This window comes from Lepus europaeus, chromosome 19 (genome assembly GCF_033115175.1).
Source record: "Lepus europaeus isolate LE1 chromosome 19, mLepTim1.pri, whole genome shotgun sequence".
NCBI classification, from domain to species: domain Eukaryota; kingdom Metazoa; phylum Chordata; class Mammalia; order Lagomorpha; family Leporidae; genus Lepus; species Lepus europaeus.
Genome location: NC_084845.1, coordinates 68,933,308 through 68,951,225, shown reverse-complemented (window position 1 = coordinate 68,951,225; position 17,918 = coordinate 68,933,308). Strand labels below are relative to the sequence as shown.

At 65.5% G+C, this 17,918-nt stretch overlaps 1 protein-coding gene across 2 annotated transcripts; it reads right to left on the bottom strand.

Annotated features, from left to right (window-relative positions):
* Nucleotides 1–200: 200 nt before the first annotated feature.
* On the bottom strand, nt 201–17,341 carry WFDC1 (WAP four-disulfide core domain 1). Of its 2 annotated transcripts, none has more exons than XM_062176616.1 (7): nt 16,916–17,341; nt 8,392–8,581; nt 6,339–6,422; nt 5,737–5,877; nt 3,933–3,974; nt 2,975–3,048; nt 201–555 (listed from the first exon to the last, which is right to left on the bottom strand). In XM_062176616.1, exons 1-6 carry the CDS (start codon nt 17,036–17,038, stop codon nt 2,990–2,992), a joined length of 639 nt encoding a protein of 212 aa, XP_062032600.1. In that variant the 5' UTR covers nt 17,039–17,341; the 3' UTR covers nt 201–555; nt 2,975–2,989. The 2 variants fall into 2 exon arrangements, with proteins under 2 accessions (XP_062032600.1, XP_062032601.1); XM_062176617.1 differs by lacking the exon at nt 16,916–17,341 and adding an exon at nt 11,874–11,947.
* Nucleotides 17,342–17,918: the final 577 nt, after the last annotated feature.

The following is a 17,918-nucleotide window of genomic DNA, read 5'->3' as shown; positions in this document are numbered from 1 at the left end:
GGCTACAACATGCTCTCGTGGGGGGGGTTCATGGCTACAACATGCACCTGTGTGTGTAAGTGGGGGGGCCCATGGCTACAACATGCTCCTGTGTGGGGGGGGTCCACGGCTACAACATGCACCTGTGTGTGTAAGTGGGGGGGTCCATGGCTACAACATGCTCTTGTGGGGGGGGTTCATGGCTACAACATGCACCTGTGTGAGTGGGGGAGGGTCCATGTCCGTCTGATGATGGACGTGTTTATTCAGAGAACATCTGGGGTGGGGGCGAGGCCTCCCAGAGCCCGGCCTGGAAGACATCTGCTTAAAACTCAGAGAAGGCTTTGTAGACCCCGCCCCAGGGGCTGCTTCTTCCCGGGGTGGAGACTGGCTGGGCCACAGGCTTTGTGTCCGTGATGGTGACACAGGGCCCGGAGGCCAGGCAGGGCCAAGCTGGGAGGGGAGTAGCGCCTGTCTCGGGGACCCTGTGGCCATGCTCTGCTGAGAAAGGAGGACCTCTGGGGTTCAGTGTTCCCCAGCTGCTTCCGAGGCTTCTAGAATGTTCCTGGGAACGGGCTGAAAAGGAAGCGAAGGAGGGGTGAGCAGGAGCCGCTCTGGGGCAGGACGTGGGGTCACAACCCCGCTCATGCTCACCCCTCCCTTAATTCCCAGGAGGAGCTCAGCTTCGGCCACGGTCAGATGCCGTCAGCCTGGCTGTCACCCCACTTGGTTCCCCACGCTTCCCCCGCCGTCTCCCCCACTTTATAGAGGAGGAAACCGAGGCTTGAGGCTGGAACCACGTGCTCGGGTCACCGGGTGGTCGAGCGAGCATCCGACCCCAGGCCCTGCCGGCTCCTCGCCTGTGCTTGCTTTCTCATGCCCGGGCCCTGACTGCCCTGCTCAGAGTTCAGAGTCCTGGCTGTGGCAGACTCGCCCCAAGCCCCGCCGTCAGCGGATAAGGGACCGCTGCACGCCCCCATGGGTTCCAGATCTTCCTGGAGGTCTCAGCCCTGAAGATTCTGGAATCCGAAAGCTGACGTTTGCATTTCCTGGGCACCCCGGGGGTCACCCGCTGTCCATGGCATCCCGGGGGGTCACCTGTTGTCCAGGGCATCCTGGGGGGCACCTGCTGTCCAGGGCACCCTGGGAGAGGCACCTGCTGTTCAGGGCACTATGGGGGGTCACCCGTTGTCCAGGGCATCCCGGGGGGCACCTGCTGTCCAGGGCATCCCGGGGGGTCACCCATTGTCCATGGCATCCCGGGGGGTCACCTGTTGTCCATGGCACCCCGGGGGTCACCTGCTGTCCATGGCACCCCGGGGGGGCACCTGCTGTTCAGGGCACCCTGGGGGGTCGCCCGTTGTCCAGGGAACCCTAGGGTCACCTGCTGTCCAGGGCACCCCAGGGGGCACCTGCTGTCCAGGGCATCCTGGGGGGTCACCCGCTGTCCAGGTCACTCGGGGGTCTCCTGCTTTCCAGGGCACCATGGGGGGTCACCCTTGTCCAGGGCATCCCGGGGGGCACCTGCTGTCCAGGGCATCCCGGGGGGTCACCCATTGTCCATGGCATCCCGGGGGGTCACCTGTTGTCCAGGGCATCCTGGGGGGTCACCCGTTGTCCAGGGCATCCTGGGGGGCACCTGCTGTCCAGGGCATCCTGGGGGGCACCTGCTGTCCAGAGCACCCTGGGAGAGGCACCTGCTGTTCAGGGCACCCTGGGGGGTCACCCGTTGTCCAGGGAACCCTAGGGGCACCTGCTGTCCAGGGCACCCCAGGGGGCACCTGCTGTCCAGGGCATCCTGGGGGGGTACCTGCTGTCCAGGGCACCCCAGGGGGCACCTGCTGTCCAGGGCATCCTGGGGGGTTGCCCGCTGTCCAGGGCATCCTGGGGGGTCGCCCGCTGTCCAGGTCACTCGGGGGTCTCCTGCTGTCCAGGGCACCCCGGGGGGTCACCCGCTGTCCAGGGCATCCTGGGGGGTCACCCGTTGTCCAGGGCACCCCGGGGGGTCACTCGTTGTCCAGGGAACCCTAGGGTCACCTGCTGTCCAGGGCACCCTGGGAGAGGCACCTGCTGTCCAGGGCACCCCAGGGGGCACCTGCTGTCCAGGGAACCCTAGGGTCACCTGCTGTCCAGCGCATCCCGGGGGTAACCTGCTGTCCAGGGCACCCGGGGGATCACCCGTTGTCCAGGGAACCCTAGGGTCACCTGCTGTCCAGGGCACCCCAGGGGGCACCTGCTGTCCAGGCTTCCTTGGCCCCGCATGGCGGCTTTCCCAGGGGCTGGGAAGGCTTTCGGGTTCACAGGCTGAGACCCCTGGGTGCTGTGACCCCAGGTCCTTGCTCCAGAGCACCGAAGGCAGCACCTGGGCCACCCGTCACCTCCGTGTGCAGCCTCCTGCGGCCTCTCTGTCCCTCCCGCAGTGGCCCACCTCTGCTTCCTGAGCCCCTGACCTGGGATTCTGTGCTTCCAGCTCCCTCTGCCTGGCACCAGCGCCTTCTCCACCCCGGCCCCACCCCCCAGCAGAACCTTCTGGTCTTCAGATCCCGGCAAAGGGCCCCCTGCCTGGCCACTCTTAGCCACAGCGCCTGTTCCGTCCCTTTCTGACGACAGGTACAGTCCTGCACCTGCTGGCCCACTCCCGGCACGCAAGCCCGGGACAGCGGGGGCTTCATCAGACTGGCTGCCCACCGCTCTGGGGGGCACAGCAGATGCTCAGTCCCTGCCGCTGAGTAACCGGGTGCCCGGCACCGGCCGCTGGCCACTGCCCTGGACAGCAGTGTCCGACAGAGTGGGGAAGCGGGCATTGCGGTGGAGGACTAGAGAGGGTGGCGACCCGCGTCTCCCCCCGCTGCCGGACATGTGCGGAGCTCTCCCAGGTCCCCTGGGGATCCCTCCAGGGCGCGGTGCCTCCCCCCTCTGCCAGGCCTTGTGCTGAGAAAAGCTGCCCGGGCCAGCTGCCCCCTGGGCCCCAGCCCTGCCGTCCGCAGCCCCTCACCTGCCTGTCGCTGGCTTACTGGAAACGCCCCAGCAGCCGCCCGCCAGCCTCCGCCACGTTCTTCGAGTCGCCCTCTGCGAAAAGAGGAGGTTCTGTCGGGGCAGGCGTCCACTCCTGGCTGGCTGGACAGCTCGCCGGCCACGGTCACGTCCACTCCGATGCCCCGCCTGGCCTGCTGACCGCCCTGTGCCCGACCCCAGAGGAGGCTGCTCAGCCCCTCCTCCACGCACGGCCCTGGTCCTGCACAGCCCGCACCGCCGCCTAGTGGGGGTCTCACACCTGCCGTCCTTGTCTCAGTCCGAGCCACCCTGTCTTGGGGCTTTCCTGACCTAACGGGTGTTTGTGTCACCCGTGGCGGGACGTCACCGTGGGGTGTCGTGAGACGGCCATGCGGCTCTAGGAGCGCTCAGCTCTCCTGCTGGGTATGAGCCCCGTGACGGGGCGGGGCCTGGCGCGGCCTCTGGCAGAGGATACGGAGTCACGCTTGCTCAGTGTGTGCTCTGAGTCCATGGTGAGGACAGGTGAGGACGGATGGGGGGGGGGGGGAGGGAGGTTGGGTGAGTAGGTGGGGAGGTGGATGGACGGACGGGTCAGTGAATGGATGGGTGCCTGGGTGCCTGGGTGGGTGGCAGGTGGATGGGTACATGGATCAGTGAACGGATGGGCGGTGGAAAGATGGTGCCAGCCACGTTTCCCAGCTCCCTGGATAAAAACAGGAGATTAAGCCTGCCTGGCCGCAGGCGCTGGTGCCCGGGTGAGGCCGTGTGTACCGAGAGCACCTCTGTGGCTCAGACCTCCCCCGCCCACCAGCAGACTGCGGGCTTCTGTGAACGGCTCGCTCCCAGCGTCCACGCTGCGTGGCGTGTCTCGGTGCCGGGCGAGAACTGTTCTTCTTCACCCAAGAAATGCGCCCTCCCCTCGTCAGCGCCCTCTGCAGGGGAGGGGGCGGCTTCCTCACCTGGGTACTCCTTGTAGAATCTGTGGCGCAGGAATCGCCCATCTGAAAAACACGCGAGAAGGGAAAACTCTCAGGAGGGGCAGCGCCACGCCACTCTCCTCCTCCTGTGTGCCTGCCTTGGGAAAACACGGTCATTTTTAAGAAAAATGTTATTTCTGTGTAATATCTGATGGGGCTGTTTTTGTCTTCAAGGAAACGCAATGATTCTGTTCTGGGCTTCAGCAGCGACAGACAAGGTTCACTAATGGACTCCACAAAGACGCCTGCTAAGAAGCTCAAATACTGTTAGCCCACTTTACAGATACAGAAAATGAGGCCTAAAAAGGTTAGGTTCTTTGCCACACACAGTGGTAAGGGGCCGAGTGGCCGAGGGGTCCCATCCTGAACCCCAGGTAGCAGTGGGACGTCAAGGGGACCACAGAGGCACCTGCTGGGCTGAGGCCCTTTTATGGGCAATATTTCCAATGCTCAGAATTGAGCCAGGACAGTTCCAACAGCTCATCATTTTACGCTTTGCAACGCTAACGCATTAAACGTATAACCACAGTGGTCCCCGGCGTCCAAGGGTGTGGCGTCACCCTGACTTCCTCATGGTGGGAGAGCGACAGGCGTCTGTGGAAACCACACTTGAATTCTGAGTTGTGAAAGCTGAACTCCTCCCCCGGGCTGGCAGCCTGCGGTCCAGTCCTCTCGGGATTCTGGGCAGCGGCCATACGATTCCCTGGTGGCCCCGGCCCGAGAGACAGACCACACTCCGCAGGGGGCCATGCTGCTCAGCCAGGATACCAAGGAGGTAAAGGAACTCCATGCACTTCCAGCTTCCGGGGCCTTTGCTCACTGCAGGGGGCCCAGCGCCCGTAACTGTGCGTCTCTGCCTGTCTTCATTAAAAACACTCTGCTTATCTGACAGGTGGACAGACAGACAGAGCTCTCAGCCACTGGGGCTGAGCCGGCCAAAGCCAGGAGCCAGCAACTCAATCCAGGTTTGCCACGTGGGTGGCAGGGGCTCAGGGAGCCCCATCACCTGCCGCGGTGCTTTTCCCAAAACATCGCAGAGAAGGGAAGTATCAGCCCGAGGTGGGGTCGGGGAGGGCGGCGGACCACACTCCCTGCCGTGTCCTTTCGGCACACGTGGTCACTGCAGGCACCGGCTGCACCGGGAGCTTCCCAGAGCTGCCAGGGCTGTGACACGCAGAGGTGGGACCAGGCCTCGGATGCGCGGCCCCAAACCCGCAGGAGCCTGCCTCTGACCAGGCGAACCGAGAGTCCCGGCAGGTGCCCGATGCGGGCAGGCACCCAAACGCAGGCTCAGGCCCTGACCCGCTGGATCGCTCCCGCTCCACGAGCCACGGCACTGGGTTTTAGAAGCTACCGGGATCCCTGCTGTGCCCTCTCCATCCCGGGGAAAAGTGTGCAAAGCAGAACCCGCCAGCCCTGCCGTCTCCAGTTCTGGCAGGCGTCCTGGGACTGAGGCTCTCTGGGGGACTCGGGCTGTGTGACATGGAGGTCGGGTCGCCACTGCCTGCTGACCCCCTGTGGCCTGCCCTGCGCTGCGGGCCGCACATGTATGACGTCAGTGGATCCGTGGAACAGCACGGAGTAACCCCATCTTACAGATGAGAAAACTGAGGCTCAGATGTGAACGAATGGAACCAAACGTGGCCCCACCAGGAGGTGCAGAGCCGGGATCTACAGGACACAGAGGGGCAGGTCCAGGCCCGGCTCAGGGTGTGTGTGTGGGTGCTCCCTGGGGAGGAGCTGTGGGGAGAGTGGGTGGGCACAGGCCCTGGGCGCCCACACTCACCTGCCGGTCTGCGCTGCTTGACGCACTGCCCGCGGTTGGGGATCCCTTCGGCCACGTCCCCCGGGCTCAGGATGTGGCACTCGTAGCCCGAGGGACAGAGCAGTGGCTCCGCGCCGTCCTCCGTGGTACTGCAGGCCTCAGCTGGGGGAGGGACGCACGGGGATCTCAGGGGGCGGCCTACCTCGCAGGTGCACGGGCAGGCAGCAGTGTGACCCCGACACCACCCGGAACACACACCCAGGCCTGCAGTCACACGCGTACACACCCACAAAGCTGACACCTGCAGCCACGCATCCAGCCACGAGGGCAGAGACACAGCCGCACACAGACACCCCCACCCCACAGGTGCTCATTCCAGAAACTTCTCTCTGCCCCTCCTCCAGGAAGGTGGCCTCGTCACCGGGCAGCAGCGAACCTGGTTACAAACTCAGGGCTCTGCAAACCAGCCCCACACCCCTTTCTTCCCATCCCCACCCGGAGAGGCCAACTCGCTGCTGGCCAGAGCCCAGCCCTTCTCTCGTCCTGGGGAACCTGAGAGCTGCCAGCCCCCCAGCCGTGGCTGGACAGGCGGGCACGGTGATGCCATGGGGCCTGGCCTTTACCTTGGAGTACCTCCTCGGGGCCGTCCAGGAGCCAGCCATTGCCACCAAGCCATCGGGGTTTCGGCTGCACCAACCAGTCTAAAACTAACAGAGAGCGTGGTCACAGCACCGCCCCTGCCCCTGGCCTCTCTTTGTCCCTGCTGACCCCAGGGCCTCGCCCATCTGCTTTCCCGGGAGTCATGTGGGCACCCCTCCCCCATGCCCTCTGGGGCCTGAGTCCCCATCTCAGGGTCTGCTCTGGAGCTAAGACCTCGGGCAGGATGGCAGTGAGGACGGCCAGGAGCTAAGGGCAGCCCGGCACACTGCCAGCTGTCGCCTTGCCCGGGACCTGCGGCTCTGGAGTGGAGATTGATCCCCGAGCGAGCACTGGGCACAGTCTACAGGCAGTGTCGCTGTCCCAGCTTAGGGAGTGGGGTTTTCCTCCTGGAGTCCAGTCAACATGTCATAGTGCACGGGACCCCCACGCGCCCCCGCCCTGCCCAACCCCCAGGTGGCAGCGTCAAGGCTGGGGATCCCTGCGGGACGGCTTCAGAGCTGTCCCAGGTGTTACTAATGGTCGGACGGCTGCACGGCCAGACAGCTCCCCCTGCTGGCTGCTCTCTCACCTCCTGTGCGTGGCTGGGATGCAGCCACGAGGGACAAAGGGCGGGGAGAACGGTCCCAGGAGACAGACAGAGGGACAAAGGGCGGGGAGAACGGTCCCAGGACACAGACAGAGGGACAAAGGGCGGGGAGAACGGTCCCAGGAGACAGACAGAGGGACAAAGGGCGGGGAGAACGGTCACAGGACTCAGACATTCGGGAACGGGGCTCCAGAGAGAGGGGACAGTGGGGAGCACCGGGGGAGGGGCTGCCACCAAGAGTGGCACAGGGGTGTGAGGGAGGCAGGAAGTGAGCCCTGTGTGTGTGTGGGGGGGTGTTCCAGACAATGAAGGCCCCCGCACGCTGGCCCAGGGGCAGCAGGGTCCCCATCCCTACACTGGGACCACACACACACTTGTCTACGGTCAGACCTCTGGACCACCCGGCAGCTCTGCCTGCTGTGTGACCGAGGGCAAGCGACTCAGCTTCTCTGAGCTCCCACGGTCTCAGCTGTGAAATGCCGCTGCTGGCAGTCTCTCCCCGATGGAACTGTGTGAGCATGAACATGAGACGCACAGAAAGCTACCGGGAAGGCTGTGTCCCGTTGTCTAGCTCACGCACTGTTCAAAAGCACTTAGCCCGGGCAGTAAGCGAGGTGAGAATCCCCGTGCCTGGTCCCCCCGCGGAGGAAGGGGCACACTTCTGATCGGCCCGCCGGGTGGGTCCTGCACCGCTCCTCTAGCAGGACGGAGGGCCGCTCTTTCTCGTGGACTCTGGCGGGAGGCGGCCTGCCCCCGCGCTGGCACACAGGGCCCTGCCAGAGCCAGTCCTCCGGCTGCCATAGGAGCCTATGGAGGGTGCTGAGGCTGTCGCCGCTGTGACCTCACGGCCACTCCCGCCTCCAGGGGTGGAGGCCGCCGCCTCGGTCCCTCCGGGAGTTAAGGCTGCAGCCTGGGAAGCCGCAACCTGCTGCAGGGGCTTGTGTTAGCGACCAGCTCAGTCTTGGGTACAGCTGAGGGTGGGGGGCTCACTGCCCCACTTCATGCCCACCCAGGGCGGAGCCACCTGTCCCCGGCCCCAGCCCTGGCCGCAGCCAGACCTCCCCAGGAGGACTCTGTGCCTCCTTCCGCCAGCTCCGCCCTCCGCCCGCTGCGCACCGTGACCTCTGCACCTGGCAGTGCTCAGCTACTGCCGCTCAGCCCTGCCCTGCGGACCCGGGCACCACCGGTGGAGAGGCCTGGGAGACCCGGGAGACGCAGGGGCTGCACCCACGGGCGGAAGCTGACGTGGACTCAGGAGAGCTCAGGCAGCCCAGCCTCTCGCCTCATTGCGGGTCTCGGGGCCCTGGGCTCCCTGACCACGGGAGGGAGCTCAGTGCACCCAGCAGGACGCCACCCAACAAGCCGCTCTGTGGCCCTGGTGAGGTCGCCCAGGTCCCTCTTCCCACCACCTTGGGGCCCCGGGCGCCTACCTGGTGGGGGCGGCACGGCCTCCAGGCAGGCGTAGGCGCAGCCGTTGTAGCAACAGCGTCGGTGCCGTGGGCACTCGGAGTCGGCCTGGCAGCGCGCGGCCTGGCAGGCACCAGGGGGCAGCGTCCGCGGCGGTGGGGGACAGCGGTCGGCGCGGGGCTGCCGGAGGCCACCAGCACCCCCCTCCTCAGCCTGCAGGGAGGAGGCAGAGGGCGGCGTCAGCGCTCTGGGACTGCACAGAGCTGGAGCTGGGCTTCGCCGTCTTGTGGTGCGCGCTCCGAGCCTGGGAGACGCCCCAGGGCGCCCTGAGGGTGAAAGATGGCGCCAGGGCAAAACGTCCAGGACAGTGGAGCCCAGCGCCTCTGCGTGTGTCCGCTGCACACGTCTCAGGGTCTGCCTGATGCACACGCGAGTGTCCGTGCATGCTGGGTGCGCCTACGTGTGTGCACAATGGGTGCACACGTGTGTGTACACGGTGGGTTTCCGAGTGTGTGTGCATGATGAGTGTCCAGTGTGTGTACACTGGGTGTGCATCTTTGCACTCTGGGTGTACACGTGTGTGTATATGCACAGTGGGTTTATGTGTTTGTGTGCATGCCGGGCGTATGTGCGTGTGTGCACAGGGGGCTTACATGTGTGTGTCTACATGTGTGTGTCTTTGCACTCTGGGTGCACACATGTGGGTACATGCTGGGTGTATCCGTGTCTTTGCACACCGGGTGCACACGTGTGTGCGTGTTTGAAGGCACCCGTGGCCCCGGGCACTTCTGTGCTGAGCCCTCTGTGGACTCGAGCAGCTTAGGCCAGAACCCAGCCAGCCCCGCCTTGACCTGCGACCTCTGTGTCGGCCCAGCCTCACGGCTCGTCTTCCCAGCGCCCATCACTGGGCGCCAGCACCCATCTTCCTCTCCCCAAGCCCCCCGAGGAGTCCCACCTCGAGGCCTCTGCTTTGGCGGGGAGCACCCTCCCTCTCCAGACCTCACCTCCGCCGAGAGGCCCTCCCCTACCGCACCATCCGGCCGCCAGCTCACGGCACTGCCTTCCTCCCGCAGACCCCTTCCTGATCAGCGCGGCGAAGGGGGAGCTGCCACGGGCGCTGCCGCCGATGGGAGGAGCTGGGACCAACTGCGAGCCGCGGGCCCCGGGGAGCATCAGGACCTGCGTCCGTGCGGATGACAAACAGCACCGCCTTCCACAAGCTGTGGTGCGGCCGAGGAGACCATGAGCAGCCGCCAGGACGAGCCTGGACCCGGCCCCCGCCACTCCCTGTGCCCGAAGACCCTCCCCCTCATGCCCCTTCCCCTCTTCAGTCTCAGAATAAATGCCCTCTCCCAGGCCGCCTTCCCGGGGACGCCCAGGGCCCTGCTGGGAGCTCCATGCGCTGCTGCCCGTGCCCAGTAGGGGGAGCCGAGTCACCGGGAACCGATCCCGACCAGGGAACTCCCGGACCCGGGGCACCAGCTCTCAGCCGCTGTCCAGGGAGCCTGGAGGCTGGACGGGGCGAGGGGTGGCCCGAGGAGGGTGGGCCCCCGTCCTATGCCCGTGACACTCGGCGAACTCATCTCTCCCTCTTGTATGCCAATCATGGCGTCCAGGAAAGGAGCAACAGGCAGCAAGGCCGAGTGGGGGATAAGGAGAAGCAGGTGTGGTGGCAGGTGCGGGAGGCGGGTGCAGGTGCGGGAGGCGGGTGCGGGTGCGGGAGGCAGGGGTCCACGTCGGTCACCCCTCCCCTGCCCAGTCCCCCCAAATTCCTCAGCCTTGGAGATGCAGCAGGGGGCCGAGTCGCACCCACCCGCTCTTCGCTCATTTCCTGCAGAATGAACTAGACTGGGCCCAGGCTGGGGCCGCCGTCCGCACCCCTAATCCGTGGCGACAGCTGCCGGGCTCCGGGAGGTGATTAGGGAGGCGCCGCGGCGGGAGCCGGCACCACTGATTTTTCACTCAGCCTGGTTCACGCTGAGCCTCACTTATGGGATTTAACGGGCGCTGGAGATCAGACACGGGCGCTGGAGATCAGACGCGAACGCCGCCGCCGCCTCCCACCCGGAGACCCCCACCCCGCGGTAGCCGAGCAGGTGGGGTGGGATTCAGCCGGACACAGCTCTGAATTTGGAGAGCTCAAAAGAGATAAGCACCTTAGAAGCCGAACCTCCCGAGTTATTTCCCACGCAAGGCCGAATAACAGATGGCTGGGGTGATGACCAGGTCCCCCCAGCCCCGATGGCAGCATGGGGGAAAAACCGGACGTCTGGCAAGCGGAGGCTCGCGTGGGGCTCCACCGAGGGGCTGGCCTGGGTCTGAGGAGGGGCTGGCTGTTAGAACCGTCACCCGTCATGGCCTTCCCGGCCGCTGCAGGTTGAGGGGGTGAATGGTCACAGTCCCTGGGCCTTGGCCGAAAGGCCAGAGCACCCCCACCCCGCCGGCACTTCTGTCCCACTGTGGCCCTCCCTGCCCACTTTACAGATGGGGAAATTGAGGCCCAGAAATATGGAAGACACTTGTCCAGGCTCATCAGCAGCAGAGGGCAAGATCTGAACGCGGGTCTCTCTGGCTTCTCCGGGGGGAGCCTGCGGGGTCCCCTGTTCCTCCAGTCTCAGCTCCCCCAGGCCCTCCCCCCACACACATCCCCACCCTCTGCCCTGCTCCCACTGAGAAACAGCTCACCCCCAGGGACGGCCGCTCAGCACCCGGCTCCGTCCCTGCCCCGAGCCCGCTGAGGACCGCAGGCTAAGTGCCTGGCCTCGGGGCAGCCGCCCACGACCTCGTGGCGCAGCTCACACGGACCTCCCCCCCGGGAAAAAATGATGCCCCCGGGGCCAGCTCCCTGGAGGCTTCCATGGGCTGGCAAAGCCGCGAGCCGACACCCTCAGGAAGCCGGATCGGAACCGCCAGCTCTGGGGTCGGCCAGGGGGACGCCACGTCTGCAGGTCCGAGTCCCGACTCGCCCGAGGCTATCACCCTGGCTCTCCAGCCACCGGGGGCCAGACACGCACATGGAGGCACAGTGGGCATGGGCGCGTCACGCAGCCTGTGGAGAAACATCTCGTCACACGTGATGACACGCAAGCCCCCGCTGCCCCACAGCGTGCAGAAGCCGGACACAGAGCGCCGCGACGTCGCGTGATTCCGGTTCCACGCAATGCTGGCAACAGGCAAACCCAGAGACGGGGCGGGGAGAGCAGAGTGGGGCGCAGCTGCCTCACGGCCCGGGGGGCTTTTCGGGGTGATGCTGTGGAAGCAGGTGGGGGCTGTGCACGGCCCGATGCCACCCAGCTGTCTGCTCTAAAACAGCTCGCCTCTATCTCGGGAATCTCATCTCCATTCAATAAAAACAGCTTAACCAGCCGGAATGACAGTGCCATGTATAACCGCCTCGCGGAAAAGTCTGGAACCCCACACGCAGCACAGAACGCGCCACACGCAGCATGCCCCCCGAGCTCCCGCCTTGCCAGACGCCCACGCTTCGCCCTCGGCTCTGACTTACTGTGTGGTCCGAAAACATCACTATTTTCATGGCCAGCAGCAACTGACGCCGCTCCCATGTAGGGGAAAAGAATCCAGTGCCGCTGCCCCACTCCCCCACGGCCCTCCCCGGGCGCTCGCCGCCAGCCACACTTCACCCTTGCCTGGAATGTTCCGGGACTCCGCGCCCAGCCGCTGACAACGCGCCCAGGGCCGGCTTGCCGGATGGAGGAGGAAGGCTGATCCCTCGGAGCCCTGCTCGCTCTTACGTCCACGTGGAAAGTCTAAAAATACAGCTCTCCCTGGAGCAGCCGGTACTGGGCTCGGCGCGCTGACAGTGCCAGTTCCTGTGCCCCTGCCCCACAGGCACCTCGGGGCGCCCCCTGCGGGTGCTCGGGACCCTGAACCTCCCAGGAACGCCTGCCGTCAGTGCACCTGAAAGTCTTCTGGAACCTTCCACCCCTTCTCCGCGGTTCCAGCAGGCCTTCGCCGTGTATTCGTTCCCCCCCACTAAATTTGTGGTGCAGGGCCTCTGAGGTTTCGGGCCCCGGGCCCGCTGTGGGACTGAGCTGGCTGGAAGACGTGGTGCTTCCTGGACAAGAAAGAGCGTGTGCCAAGGTCGTCCACAGAGCAGTGAGCAGTGGAGTCATGCTGCCTGTGAGGCCGCTCACGTCGGGGGAAAGCTGGAGGGGACGGTCGGCGAGAGGCCTCGCTCGAGGCGGCCCTGGGCCCAAGGCGCACGGCTGGGCAGGGCACGAGCAGGCACCTGCAGGACACCCAGAAGGCATCACGCACACCCTTGGCTCATGGGGTACCCCCCCCGGGAGGTGCCGTGGGGCCCTGCTGCCCTCATCCACATCATGGCATATGCACGCGTAGACAACACCACGCTGCTGTGCCCAGCACTGTCGGGTGCTCAGTCCGGCGGCGTTCAGCAGCCGGGGCCACCCCCTCCCAGGACGTCCACCACACCCCCGGCAGACCCAGCTCTGCAGGCAGCTCTCCTCCTGCCCTCCGGCCAAGGGCCACCGTCCACTTCCTGTCCGAAGCCCTGCGTTTTCTGGGCGGTTCTTACACGCGGGGCCCATCTGTGCCTCCTGGGCGTCGGGCTTCACCACATCGCAGCCTGTGGCGTGCTTCGTCCTTGTTGACGGCTGAGTAATATTTCACGAAGCGGCTGGAACATCTGGACCACGCGTTGCGGTGGACACCTGGCTGCTTCTCCCGGCACCGCCGTAAGACTGCTGCGGCCCTCCGCAGAGCCTGCCCGTGTCTCCTGCCCCCCACCCCCACGCAGGCTCCCAGACGGCAGCCCGGAGAGGCCCCTCGCTCAGCTGCACCTGGAACTTCAGGGCCGGCCCAGAGCGAGGACGCCGAGTGCCCAGGGCCGGCAGCTGTGGGTGCTGGGGGAGCAAAGGCCGTGGGCACTGGTGATGGCAAACGGAGCTCTGAGCTGCACACCTGCCACTGTGGAATCCCAGCAAGACGTGCAGGATGTGCGGGAGAGAGGAGAAAGGGGGAAACTGAGGCACACGCATGGCAGTTGCTGCTGGCTCCTCAGGGCTCAGTACTCATCACCCGACGAGAGGCACCACGAGAGCCGCCCCTGGCCCCGACCCCTTGGCCCTCACTGCCCCTCACAGCGCGCAGGGAAGGCTCCTCTGGGCCAGAAGCGAGCTGCCCTGCTCGGGCGCTTGGGGAACAGAACTGGGTTCCCAGCGCAGCACAGAAGCTCCCAGGGGTCCCACAGTTTGTCCAGGGGCTCCCCAGAGTGGGCCTGGCCAGCATCTGGCCTCAGTGGGTGCTCAGTAAGTTGTGGTCCTCATGGGTGAGCTCTCCTCGGAAGCCTGACCCTGACCCTGACCCCGGCCCCAGCCCTGGCCCCAGCCCTGGGGGAGGTGGCGAAGGGCCCTGCCCTGCTGCCTTTGGCCGCCTGGGGGTGGGGCTGCCATCTTCCCTGTCTGCAGGGTGGAGCCAAGCAGCAGACACTGCGCCAGGTGCCCCGGCGCGAGGAAGAGGCCAGAGGTCACGGAGTCTCTCATGGGAAGTCCCAGCAGGGCGTCCCTCTCTGGCACTGTCCCCAGCGGCTTGGACAGTGAAACATAAACAGTGCTCAGGAAATGAACCAGCGCGCTCTGACCCAGGGACCCGTCCCCTAAACAAAGCCCTGCCCGTGAGGGGGCTTTGAGAAGGGAGGGGCCGGTGGCCGGATGCAGGCAGCCCCGCTCTCCACCTGCAGCCGCGGCTGGTTTCCACGGGGACGCTCATCAGTGCACCATGGCCGAGTCCAGGCCTTCGCCACGAGACCCTGGACCAGGAGCCAGGGCCAGGCGAGGCTGCACTGCCCTAGCCGACACGGAGGCGGTCGGGGCCCCGAGGACGGCGGCAGCGGCAGCTCTGGGCAGGGAGCCGTCTGCCAAGGACACCGGCTCCATCGTGAAGTGAAGTGGCAGGTTCCTGGGCTGACTAACAGCCCGCCTCAGCCTGGCCAGCCCCACGCCCCTCCGCGGCCAGGGCCGAGGCTGCCCGGACTCCCCTTGGGAGTCCTGCCTTGCGGCATGTGGGGCTGCTGCCCGGGACCCCGAAGATCCCCATCCCGCCTTCACTTCCTGATGAGGCCCAGAGAGGGGCAGCGAGCAGCCAGGGCAGCACAGCCCACGGCAGTCGGGGCAAGTTCTCGTTCAGCGAGCGCAGGCGCAGCCTCTTGCCCCGTGACCAGCGAGGACCTGGAGCAGGAAGACCCCTCCCCTCTCACACGAGCCCTCCCCTGTGGCCAGGACCTCCCCTGTGCCTCTGGGCCTCAGCTCTCCAGGCAGGGTCTCTGCCTCCTCCAGGAAGCCTTCGGTGACTGCCCCATCTCCTGTGAGATGGCACTCCTGCCTCCATCACCCCCCGCAGTCCCCACTCCCACGTGGCCTCCGCCTGCCAAGCCGCCGCTCAGGCTGGCCTCAGTGCAGGCTCTTGCCCCCCACCCTACCTGGAGTCCTCACCATTACCCCCTCCCTCAGCCACTGGGCGGACTCCTATTCATCCTTCAAAGCCCTAACTCTGGGAGATGCTGGCTGATGCTCCTGGGGCAGAGCTACACCTGCACGCATCCTTCTGTGCCTCCACATCTGCCTGCTGCCCACCCAGGGGAACACGCTGGCCGCCGGGGTCTGCGCTAGGACAGACAGAAGGCCCCAGGGAGGCCAGCGCCAGGGAGCTCACAGTTCTGAGTAGAAGCCGCCGGGAGGCTCGGACGTGCCCGTGTGCCGTGCACGTGTGCAGCACGCCCTGTGCAAACCGAGCCAGGCTTCCACGCCCCCTGGGCCGCCGCGCTGCAGCCCAGAGTCCACACCCACTCTGGGTGACCCCTCCCCGGGGAACCGTGCTCCTTGTGTAAGGGGGCACGTGTCACCCCCACCTCGTCTCCTCCTCCTCCCCACCCCGCTTCCTCTCCGTGGCACTCAAAACACAAACAGGCTCCATCCTCGCTCATTTCTCGCTCACTCTCTGCCTCCCTCTATGGAACACAAACTCCCCGGCCAGGACCCGACGTCTGCGTCCCCACGGCCCCGGGCAGTGCCTGGTGCCCAGGATCGGCACCACTGGTGACACCGGCGTCTGGTACAGGCGCCCGTTCACATCCTGGCCGCTCCACTTCCGATCCAGCGCCCTGCTAACGGCCAGGGAAAAGCCGTGCAGGATGGCACAAGTGCTTGGACCCCTGCCACCCACGTGGGAGACCCGGATGGAGTTCCTGGCTCCTGGCTCTGGCCTGGCCCAATCCCAGCCACTGCGGCCAGTTAGGGAGGAACCAGTGGATGGAAGATCTCTTTCCCTCCCTCCAACTCTGACTTTCAACTAAATAAATAAACCTTTTCTAAAAAAGATACATTTGGGGCTGGCACTGTGGTATAGCAGGTGAAGCTTCAGCCTGCCACACCGGCATCCCATATGGATGCCAGTTTGAGTCCCGGCTGCTCCACTTCCGATCCAGCTGTATGCTATGGCCTGGAAGAGCAGCAGCAGGTGGCCCAAGTCCTTGGGCTCCGGCATCCACATGGGAGACCCGGAAGAAGCTCCTGGCTCCTGGCTTCGGTTTGGCTCAGCTCTAACTGTGGCCAATGGAGAGTGAACCCGTGGATGGAAGACCTCTCTCTCCCTGCCTCTCCTCTTTCTGTGTAACACTTCCAAGTAAATAAATATTTTTAAAAAGATACATTTTATGTATTTAATAGAATTACTGAGCAAGAGAGAGAAAATCTTCTATCCACTGGTTCTCCCCCCAAATTGGCCTTAACGGCTGGAGCTGGGCCAGGCTGAAACCAGGAGTCAGGAGCTTCCTCCAGGTCTCCCACTGGGTGCCAGGGGCCCAAGGACCTGGGCCATCCTCCACTGCTTTCCCAGACACATCAGCAGGGCACTGGATCAGACGTGGAGCTGCTGGGACTCAAACTGGAGCCCGCAGGGGATGCCGGCACTGTAGGCGGCAGCTTCACCCCCTATGCCACAGTGTCAGTTATTTTTTTAAGTAATTATTTTTTAAAAAGAAAAGAAATAAAAGAACAGCAAAAAATGTGATCTGGCTTAAAACTTAAAAGCTATTCTTAAAAAAAAGAGAGGAACGCCTCCATCACTGTTGGCAGAAGAAATGATTGGTGCTCAGAGATCAAACAGGATCCCTGAAGCCACAGAGCAGGCCAGGAGCAGAGCCCGGGCTCCCAGCCACACACCTGGCTCCAGGGCGCCTGCTTCTCGCCCTGGCTGGGCACAGCCACGGAGGGGCACCCAGCTGGGGTCCCCTTCATGTGGGACCTGCAGGATCCCCGGGGACGCCTCCCCCAGAGCGGGCTCCCCTGAAGCTTCAATCACGGAGCCCCTAACCCAACCGCATGAATGCCTGGTTAGCGACCCCGGGGCTGAGCCACCCGGCTCCATCTCCGGGCAGGGACCCGAGCAGCAAATGCTCCCTGCTCCTGCACGTGCGCGGGGTCCTGCCTGTCGGCCCAGGAGCCTCCCCACGCCCCTGACCCATCCAGACAGAAGCCGCCCGCCCCGCCCGCCCCGCCCGGCACTCACAAGGGACTGCTCGGCCAGGCGCGCGTGCAGCGCCCGTTTCCACAGGGTGTTGGCAAAGGCGGCTTGGAGAAGCAGCAGGAAGCACAGAGCCCAGAGGCCCTTCCTCCCGCGGCGGCTGCTCATGGCAGGGCCGGGGACGGGTGTGCCTGGAGCTCGGACCCCTGTCGCCCGGGGCCTGCGAGTGTGTGCCGGGGCCGTGGCCGCCGCCAGACCGGCTTCCACCCAGCGGGGTCCCAGGGATCATGTGTCCGCGCCCGGCACATGCCCCCTCCTGCCGCCACGGTTATTTTTAGCTGGCCCTACCACATCTGGCGGAGACTCCGACCAGGGCGGAGCAGCCCCCGGCGGCCGCAGGAGGAGGGGGCACCGGGCCTGCTTGGGGACGTGGCCGGGAGTGGCCCTGCCACCCTCACCCCCTCCTCCAGTGAGCACTTCCTGGCGCGCTGGGGCCGTCCCCCTTCCCGGGAGGTGTGAGTCTGCCGGGAGCTCAGCTGCTGCCTCCTACAAGCTCGGGGCTGGGCCACAGGTGCTCCTGGGCACCCCCCGGGGGGGTGGCGTGCGGCTGGCCACAGGGCGACCCCTGATCCGGCACCCCGCTTTTGTCCTCGCCGCGGGTTTCTCTTGTGGAACGGAAGTGACCTTGAGCTTCCTACCCAGCCTAAGTGTGCTGAGAGCGAGGGCTGGGGGGTGGGGGCAGGCGTCCGGCACCAGGATGTGACTGGCTCTGCTCCACTCTGCACGGAGGCCGTGTCCCAGCCCCGCGCACAGACCCTGGGTGGCACCACTGTAGCAGGGAGGGGGCTGACCGTGGGGTGCTCCCTCAGGGGCAGCAGAGGACCCGAGCTCCAGACACAGACGCACCTGGTTCAAGTCCACCTCCGCGTCTGAGCATCAGGGAGCAGCTGGAAAGGCTCCTCAGCTCTGCTGTCTGCGAAATGGGCGCAAGAGCACCTTCCTGCCCAGGCCGCGCTGGCTTGCAGCAGTCGGCTCCTCCCTCCCTGGG